Source organism: Myripristis murdjan, chromosome 24, assembly GCF_902150065.1.
Source record: "Myripristis murdjan chromosome 24, fMyrMur1.1, whole genome shotgun sequence".
Taxonomy (NCBI): domain Eukaryota; kingdom Metazoa; phylum Chordata; class Actinopteri; order Holocentriformes; family Holocentridae; genus Myripristis; species Myripristis murdjan.
The window spans coordinates 543,593-553,592 of record NC_044003.1 but is presented as its reverse complement, the minus strand read 5'-3'; the positions used below and the strand labels follow the sequence as shown (position 1 = coordinate 553,592).

Here is a 10,000-nt window from a genome sequence, read left to right as displayed (position 1 = left end):
CCTCTCTCTGCTGTGGAATCTGATTTGATGAACGTGAACGCACCAAACATCCAGAATCAGTGGAATGCAGCCTGCACCCTGCGCCCTGCACCCTGCGCCCTGCGCCCCGAACCCTGCGCCCTGCAGCCTGCGCCTTGCAGACTGCACCCTGCGTCCCGCACCCTGCGTCCTGCACCCTGCGCCCTGCGCCCTGCAGCCTGCACCCTGCGCCCTGCAGCCTGCACCCTGCAGCCTGTGTCCCGCACCCTGCGCCCTGCAGCCTGTGCCCTGCACCCCGCACCCTGCAGCCTGCGTCCTACACCCTGCACCCTACGCCCTGCAGCCTGCACCCTGCAGCCTGCGCCCCGCACCCTGCAGCCTGCGCCCCGCACCCTGCGCCTTGCAGACTGCACCCTGCGCCTTGCAGACTGCACCCTGCATCCTGCACCCTGCTTCCTGCACCCTGCAGCCTGCGCCCCGCACCCTGCGCCTTGCAGACTGCACCCTGCGCCTTGCAGACTGCACCCTGCAGCCTGCACCCTGCAGCCTGCGCCCCGCACCCTGCGCCTTGCAGACTGCACCCTGCGCCTTGCAGACTGCACCCTGCGCCTTGCAGACTGCACCCTGCGCCTTGCAGACTGCACCCTGCGTCTTGCACCCTGCTTCCTGCACCCTGCAGCCTGCGCCCTGCAGACCACGGCCCGCAGTGCCACCACCGCAGACAACACATCAACACACAAACACAGAGGCGTCCGGGGAGACGGCGGCTCGCGGCTGACTGCTCCTCCAACAGGTTGATAATTATTAATCAATAATTAATATTAATGTTGGGCACTCCAAGCGGAGGGGGCGTCGCTGCTCGTACCTGACGTTATCATACAGGATGTTGCTGAGGCTCCGCCCACTGACAGGCTGCTGCTCACAAACATTAATCATCAGAAATATGGTGGTTTATTTAAGAGGTTTATTATTATTTCATTTTTATCATTTTTAGTATGATCATTGCTAGATTTCTATATCTGACAAAAAAAATTCATATCAGTCCAGTATCACTGAGCTGACCTTTAACCCTGGACCCCAGGTTGAACCCCCGCTGCATCATCATGACAAGTGACATATTATGCATTTAATATCCTGCTCTCCTGCGGCAATGAGGCTGTTACACAGTTCACATGTGCTTGACATGTTCGAGTGTCATTTGTCTAAAGTCACAACAACAACAACAACAACAACAACAACAACAACAACAACAACAACAGCAGCACTGAGCCCGGATGGGACCTGCTGTGCGCAGCTGGTTTTGCTGCACTGAACTCGCTGGTTTTAGTTATTAGATGAACTCGGATCCGGAGAGACCAACACCGAACTCCCTTCAACAAACCGACACCGTTAAAGATTCTCCGCTTTGAGGCGAAATGGACAAACTTCATAACCACATCAACGCGTTTCCTGCAGCTGTTTGATCCGCTTCGTCCTTCGGCATGAATACCTACCACAAACCAGGGCGGGATTAGATTAAAATGCAGACTCTTAGTCCCAGGTCCAGCTGCTGGCTAAACCCGTCTCGGTGTAGCTGCGATGGAGGAAGATCCGTGGGCTTCAGCAGCGCACACACACACACACACACACACACACACACACACACACACACACACACACACACAGTTAGAGGTAGAAAGTGAGCGGAAGAGGCGCTGGCCGGGAAGCGAGTGTGCGCCGCACCAAAGGAGAAATATCACCAAGTATTCATCTTCATTCTATAACACTTTAAGAATTGCGTAATGTTTACAAATGAACGCGGAGTTATTAAAGTGGAGAGTTTCTAAATGGAGTTCAGTGGAGCTCTGACGACCGACACACGGAGGAACATCCTCCCGTCAGACTCAAGACTCTCCGTCGATGTTGGTCTTCTGCTGCTTTTGAAGCGTTTAGAAGAGACGCTGTTATCTGCCGCATCAGGCTCACACACACACACACACACACACACACACACACACACACACACACACACACACACACACACACACACTTCCGTGTACACGCAGTTTGGAGGAATGATGTTAGAAAACGGGGCCGGTCGCACCCGGACGGGACCAGGACTCTCCGCCTGCCGGTGCGTCTCCGGCGGGGCGGCGGGTCTCCGGCGGGTCTCCGACACGCAGAGCTGCAGCCTCTGATCTCAACTCGTTTCTGGATGGAGGAAAGTCCTAAGAGGCGTAAAGATCCACAAACTGCCACTCACCTCGGAAAGTTTCCCAAACTGTCGGTCCCGTCGGCGGGCGGAGCGATCAGAGCCAACCGCTCAGTGTTTCCCCATGAAAACTGTCCAGCTGCTCGGCTCCGCGTCTCCGTGTGTGTGTGTGTGTGTGTGTGTGTGTGCGCGCCGTTCACTGGGCTGCCAACCCTACTGCGCATGCGCCATCGCTCCTAAAAAATGCTATAAAAGTTAATTTTGAAAATTAAAGCGTCCTGAGACAGGGAGGGCGCAGCAGCCTGAAAGCCGACACCACACTCTGAGGCTCCGGGTGCAAACAGGGACCCGCACGGCTCTCCCTCCTGCGGCCGCCTCTTCCTCTTCCTTTTTTTTTTTTTTTTCTTTTTTTGAGCCAGACCACAGACATCACACACTTCACCACGGCATGTCTGAGGGGAGGAGACACACAGCTACCCCCTGAGGTTAAAATGGTAAAATTCCTCAAACACACACACACACACACACACACGCACACACACACACACACACACACACACACACACACACAAACTCACAAATGTTTAAGAAAAACGTTTAAAAAATGCTGAGATTATAAATCAGCATCTGGACTTTGGAGAGACATCGCCATTCAGAAGAAAACAATGTTGTGAGCAAATCACCAGAACATCGTCTGAGAAAACAAGTAGTTTGTTTGTTTTTTAAATGAGAAGAACCCTTTCTTTATATAGTTAGTGAGAAATTAATAAAGAGCAACAAGAAAAAAAAAAAAAAACCCGCGGGGCCTCAGCAGCTGCAGAGCCGCAGGAAACAGCGGGACCCTCACCCGACCCTCACCGGACCCTCACTGGACCCGGTTTCCTCAGAGTGGGCAGCATCTTTCAAACCAGGCTGCTCCTTCACCTTCACCTTCCTCCTCCTCTTCCTCCTCCTCTTCCTCCTCTCCAGAAAACCCTCAGAGAAAAGTTTGGTCACAATAAACTGAGCGGGCAGCACCGCAGACCCCTTAGGAATATTATAGAGATATTATAGAGATATTATGGAGATATTATAGAGATTTCCCCTCGGTACTCTGCAGCTCAGTCAGCTGACGACTCACATGTAAAAGCCTGTGTGTGTGTGTGTGTGTGTGTGTGTGTGTGTGTGTGTGTGTGTGTGTGTGTGCGTGTGTGTGCGTGTGTGTGTGTGTGTGTGTGACCCGCGGTCTCTCACGCTGCTGACGCGTTTCGATTTTTAATCATAAAATTTGTGGAAGTCACCGCAGCGCCGTCCGGACCGGCAGCGGGTAGTCTCACTGAGCCAGCCGCTGCCCCGGCCCTCCTGCTCCTCCTCCTGCTCCTCCTCCTCCTGCTCCTCCTCCTCACCTGAGCTGTGGCTCAAACAGCGGTTGAGGGTTCAGGTGCGCAGACACGCAGTCAGAGCCAGAACAGAGAGCTCCATGTCTTCAGGAATCATCATCACATGTTCAAAATTAAATTACAGAAAAATTAACATCAACTGTGAATTTCGATCTAAAAAAAAAAAAATTAGAAAACAATTATCAAAAAATAACTAATAAATAAATAAATGAATAAAAATAAAAATAAAAAAACAATCGAAGTGACTTTTATCAAGAAGGTTCAATAAAATCATTTTAAATCATTCTAGATCATCTCAGACTCCCTGGGATCCACAGCGGCCTGCTGACGTTTCACAGCAGATACCAGATAGAAACCTGTGTCGCCCCCTGCTGGCCACAGCACTGCACTGCAAAGACATCAGTTACATCAGTCACTTCCGCCCTGACAGACTGACTTTCAGGCAGAGGTACATTTACAGAAAAATTAAAGGTGCCTTATGGAAAATCGCTGAGAGACTCAACTGACAATCTGGAGTTAACACATTTCTTGTCTGTCCGGCTCCTGTCAACAGAAATATTCTGACATTTGAGTTTTTGCTTCGTCCTGTGATCACTCAGCTTGTCAGTTTGATGGAAAATGGCCGTGAACTGTGTTGTCAGACGGCCCCTGAACACACCACCAGGGCCCCTTATTTCAAAAAGGTCCTGAAAAGCCAACAGTGCTGCTGCTTTGAGGAAAACTCCTGTGGAGGACTTTATTGGGCTGATGGAAAACTGGAGTGAAGAAAGTGTGAAGGCTCTGAAAGTTCATGTTCATATCGTAGTGGAATGAATGGAGGAAAGGGAGGAGGAGTGATGTGGCAGCTCTGAAAGCCCACTGCTCGCTCTGGGAGGAGAGCAGAGGAACCTTCTGGAACCTGCAGAGGAACCGGGACGGGGGTTTCACTTAAAGGACCGTCCTTGACAGAGCTGAGGGTTTGTAAGCGCCGCCCTTCATTCCTCAGAGGGTGTGTGTGTGTGTGTGTGTGTGTGTGTGTAATAAAAGCTGTTGACAGCAGAGCAGAGAACCTGTTTGGGTCTGACAGGCGAGTCTGAGCCTGCAGCCTCAGACCAGCAGAGCAAAACAACACGAGCTCACTGCTCTCAGAGCCGGAGCTCCGCCCACCAGCGAGAAACAAAACACACAAAACGCACAACTTTATTGTACGAACATGAGCTGACAGGAAGAGTGTGTTCAGGGGTGTGTGTGTGTGTGTGTGTGTGTGTGTGTGTGTTTGTTCACCAACAAACTGAAACAAGAGACATGAGGAAAACAACAAACAGGAAACAGCAGGAACATCTGGGAACACAGAGGAACATGAGGGAACACAGAGGAACATGAGGGAACACAGAGGAACATGAGGGAACATGGTCTAAGTGACATGTAGATCTTCTCTGTTGGATCTGAACACCTGAGAGGCGGAGCTTCAGTGAGGAGGAGGAGGAGCCTCTGCTGCTGATTGTTTTTCCACTTTGAAGCAATTTAAGGGGAAATTTAAAGGTCATTTTGCGGAAATTGCCTAATAATTTCCCTTAAATATGTTAATTTGTTGTAGTTGTCATGTTATTTTTTTGTACTTTTCCCCTCTGATTTCTGTTATTGTTTTCCAAATTCTCTAGTGTTTTTTTTATTATTTTATTTTATTTTATTAATTTTTTAAAAAATATTTAAATATTTTTTGGTGCCAGTTTTCTTGTAACTTTTAATAATTTCTTGTTCCTTTGCTCATCTTTTCCCCCCGCGGTTCTGAAGGAAATCAAGTGAATTTGCTCAAGTTTCAAAGTGTTAAAAAATGTATCTGATAACTTTTCTGTAATGTAAATGTCTTGTAATGTTTTTTCTAAGTTTGATTTGCTAATTGCATTTTCTCATTGAAGGAAAGAAATCAGTGAAAAGACTTTAATCAGATTTTTACGGTGCGGCTTCACAACCTCTATTATTAAATATTTGATGGTGAAACTGTTAGTACTGTATTAGTGATTATTATTCTTATAGCATGATGTTGTTGTGCTTAAATCACAGAAGCTGAAGCGTGTCATATTTCTGTGTGTTGAATGTTGAACGTTTCACTTCAATAAAATCCAACAGATCCTCCGGCTGGGCTCACCTGGGGCTTTATTAAGAAACTTCAACATATAAAAACACCACTTGGAGGGAAGTATTTACAGTCCTTTCATAAAAAGCTACAGAGCTCTGTACACACATTTACATGTTTTCCCTTTTCACTTTGCATAAGCAGACAGACGAGCCGCACCACAGCCACAGAGGAGAGGCATGAAACCGAACACGACAAACTCCCAGAAGACAGCGACACGACGGAGCTCCGGGTCCCAGTTTCTGACAGACAGAAGCAGAAGGGAGAAGATCTGCAGCCTCAGCCTCAAAGTGCAGGACTGAGCTCCGGAGGCGGCGTGGCGGCGGCGGCGTGGAGGACGGCGGCTGCTCGCTTCACTGCAGAGGAAAACAAAACAAACAAAAAAAACACGTCAGAGCCTCTTCGTCTGGAGGAAACTCCAAAACGTTTCCTTCAAACTGAGAGTGAAGGGAAGCAGCAGGTCTGCAGCCTCCAGGTGAGACTCTGACCTCTGACAGGACGCTCACCTCACACAGCACACAGGCAGGAAACAGCCGGAAACAACAAGAAACAGCCAGAAACAACAAGAAATGCACAGGAAACAGACGGAAACAACAGGAAACAGCCGGAAACAACAAGAAACAGCCAGAAACAACAAGAAATGCACAGGAAACAGCCGGAAACAACAGGAAACAGCCGGAAACAACAGGAAACAGCCGGAAACAACATGAATTGCACAGGAAACAGCCGGAAACAACAGGAAACAGCCGGAAACAACATGAATTGCACAGGAAACAGCCAGAAACAACAAGAAACAAGAAGAAACAGCCGGAAACAACAGGAAACAGCCGGAAACAAGAAGAAATAGCCGGAAACAACAGGAAACAGCCGGAAACAAGAAATGCACAGGAAACAGCCGGAAACAACAGGAAAGAGCCAGAAATGCACAGGAAACAGCCAGAAACAACAGGAAACAACAGGAAACAGCCGGAAACAACAGGAAACAGCCGGAAACAACAGGAAATGCACAGGAAACAGCCAGAAACAACAAGAAATGCACAGGAAACAGCCGGAAACAACAGGAAACAGCCGGAAACAACAGGAAACAGCCAGAAACAAGAGGAAACAAGAAGAAACAGCCGGAAACAACAGGAAATGCACAGGAAACAGCCGGAAACAACAAGAAATGCACAGGAAACAGCCGGAAACAACAGGAAACAGCCGGAAACAACAGGAAACAAGAAGAAACAGCCGGAAACAACAGGAAACAAGAAGAAACAGCCGGAAACAACAGGAAACAGCCGGAAACAACAGGAAATGCACAGGAAACAGCCGGAAACAACAGGAAACAGCCGGAAACAACAAGAAATGCACAGGAAACAGCCAGAAACAGCCGGAAAAAACAGGAAAAAACAAGAAACAGCCGGAAACAACAGGAAACAGCCGGAGACAACAAGAAATGCACAGGAAACAGCAGGAAGGCAGGAAACGACACAGCACAAAGACAACAACAGGAAACGGCGGTGCACCAACAGGAGGCGGTGGGACAGGAAGTGGGCGGGGTCACACGGGCTTGGTGGTGCTGTTGTACACCAGCGTGTCCTGCTCCTCTGGCAGAGCGGCGGCGGTGGTGGCTACGGTGGCGGCCGCTCGCCGCGCTCGATCTCTCCTGGACTTCAGCACGCAGTACGCCAGGACCGCCAGCGCCGCCAAGATGGCCACCGCCAAGATCACGGCCACCGCGATCGAGCCTGCAGGGGCAGAGTGATGTCACTTCCTGTGGCTCTTCATCATTAGTTTTGTCTTCATGGTGCAGACAGGCTGTTAGTGGTGATTTACTCTGCCACGTTTCTTAAAGAGCTTTTAAATAAAATGCACCACCACCATCATCATCATCATTATTATTATTATTATTATTGTCGTTGTTGTTGGCCATTAATTAATGTGACTCTTTCATCCAGACACCAGCAGGTCAAAGGTCACAGACGACACTGAACATACACCAGAGAACACACACTCACACACACACACACACACACACACACACACACACAGTAAATACATTAGTGAAGAATCCAGACTGACCTGATTCGCTCTCCTCTTCCTCAAAGCGCTCAAACATTCCTCTGGCAAACACATGACGCTCTGCAGGACACACACACACATACACACACACACACACGCACACACACACACACACACACACACACACACACACACACACACACACACACAGTGAGATGAGTGTAGGTTTGGATTTATTCTCGTGTTTAACATATTAGTACCATGTGATCCCGTCATACTGTATGGTACTGCTGCTACTACATGTCTATGTACTACATGTTACCATGTGGTGCTAACTGGTACTTCACCGTACTAAGAGGTACTGCAGTACTGTGTACTACCTGGTACTGCCTTGCGGTAGCAGGTAGTACATGGCAGCACTGGGTGATACTGCAAATACTGAGCACGTTTACATGCACACCATATTTCTGTATCATTTGGAATATCCTCAATAATCCGGTTGTGTGAGTCATGTAAACACACTGAACCAGATTAAGGTAAGATTCCGGTTGGAGAATATTCCGGATCAGACCCCTGGCATGTTCCTGTTCCAACCGGAATATTGTGCCATGTAAACACCTTAATCTGAAAACGCCCCAAACCGGAATATTCAGTCACGTCTGTGCATGCTCGATTCACAAGGAATCCTGGGGTGTCTTTGTTGCTATGGTTACTGCAAGTAGTGTTGCTAACCGGTGGCCGTTTGACCGGTTGTTGACGGTTTGACCTTTAACTGAATAATCTTGTCGGTTAAGGCCAAACGTGTCATCGCCAACACAGATGCGCACGTCAGATTGTAAATACAGTAACTTCCGTAAAGTTTGCTCTATCGAAAAAATTCCAGCTGTTCCTGAAAGCTAAGAAGTTGGTCATGAGCCCACATACAGTTTAATACGGTAACCATGGCGATGGGATGCTCTGCCGGGCTTGGATTACGTCATCACGCTCAGAGCTCAGCTCGTAGAGACAGAGCGGAGAAGCGAGCCGAGCTCATGGTGATCACGGAGAGTTTGAACAAAGTTTGTCCTGCAAGTCTGCAAGAGTCAAAACCACCAAGCAGACTCATCGAGGAGTCTGGAGACAAGATTTTTCATGAGGAGAGAGAGATTTCTTCTACACCACGGTAAGCAGCATGCGTAAATTACATAATGTTAGCAGGATATCATGTAGGCTCTTGATGAAGGGTGTTCCATATTATCTTCTGTCTGAACTGGTTTTGGACCTGCTGAGGGGAACATCCAAGGTACAGAATGGACACGGACGCCTTCTTGACTGTCTGTAAACTTTACAGACGGTCTGTAAACTTTACAGACGGTCAAATAATATTCTCGGTTAACTGAAATAAACCGATTAATGAGGCCCGGTGGTCGACCAAGAAAATTTTCCATTTTTGCCGTCCCTCACTGCAAGCAGGGAGAACGACCTGGGAACAGCAGCAAGAGCCAGGAGTCTGCAGTCGGCCTTCAGCCGATCAGAGACTGAAAATATCATGGAGGCTGTCGATGGGACAAAACACAAATAGCGACAGAAGAAGAAGAAGGCTTCTACGTGGCAGTACTTGGCAGTACTTGGCAGTACCTGGCAGTACTTGGCAGTACTTGGCAGTACTTGGCAGTACCTGTGACTCCATGGCAGGCCTGATATTCAGTGACTCTGTGGTACTTGGCAGTACCTGGCAGTACTTGGTAGTACTTGGCAGTACCTGTGACTCCGTGGCAGGCCTGATACTCAGTGACTCTGTGGTACTTGGTAGTACTTGGCAGTACTTGGCAGTACCTGGCGGTACCTGGCAGTACTTGGCAGTACTTGGCAGTATCTGGCAGTATCTGGCAGTACCTGTGACCCCGTGGCAGGCCTGATACTTAGTGACTCTGTAGTACTTGGCAGTACTTGGCAGTACTTGGTAGTACTTGGCAGTACTTGGCAGTGCCTGGAAGTACTTGGTAGTACTGGGCAGTACTTGGTAGTACTTGGTAGTACTTGGTAGTACTTGGCAGTACCTGGCAGTCCTTGGTAGTACTGGGCAGTACTTGGAAGTACTGGGCAGTACTTGGAGGTACCTGTGATCCTGCGGTGGTACCTGTGACCCTGTGGTGGTACCTGTGACCCTGTGGTGGTACCTGTGACCCCGCGGCGGTACCTGTGACCCCGCGGCGGTACCTGTGACCCCGTGGCGGTACCTGTGACCCCGTGGCGGTACCTGTGACGCCGTGGTGGTACCTGTGACCCCGCGGCGGTACCTGTGACCCCGCGGCGGTACCTGTGACCCCGTGGCGGTACCTGTGACCCTGC

General features: G+C 49.2%; 2 protein-coding genes across 6 annotated transcripts in view; both read right to left on the bottom strand.

Moving 5' to 3' along the window:
• Nucleotides 1-2,351, bottom strand: part of LOC115355815 (pleckstrin homology domain-containing family G member 3-like) — a 42,479-nt gene extending 40,128 nt beyond the window's left edge. For both annotated transcript variants that reach the window (XM_030046710.1, XM_030046709.1), the window contains exon 1: nucleotides 2,222-2,351. The gene's annotated coding sequence lies outside the window, so the exon portion shown is untranslated. The remainder of the gene's footprint in view (nucleotides 1-2,221) is intronic.
• A 3,317-nt stretch (nucleotides 2,352-5,668) lies between these two features.
• spint1b (serine peptidase inhibitor, Kunitz type 1 b) overlaps nucleotides 5,669-10,000 on the bottom strand; it is a 10,076-nt gene continuing 5,744 nt past the window's right edge. For 3 of the 4 annotated variants that reach the window (XM_030046718.1, XM_030046715.1, XM_030046716.1), the window contains 3 exons: nucleotides 7,730-7,789; nucleotides 7,178-7,395; nucleotides 5,669-6,021 (listed from right to left, as the gene is read on the bottom strand). In XM_030046718.1, coding sequence (XP_029902578.1) covers nucleotides 7,208-7,395; nucleotides 7,730-7,789 — 248 coding nt within the window. In that variant the 3' untranslated portion in view covers nucleotides 5,669-6,021; nucleotides 7,178-7,207. Of the gene's footprint in view, nucleotides 6,022-7,173; nucleotides 7,396-7,729; nucleotides 7,790-10,000 lie in introns of all 4 variants that reach the window. The other variant, XM_030046717.1, reaches the window with a different exon arrangement.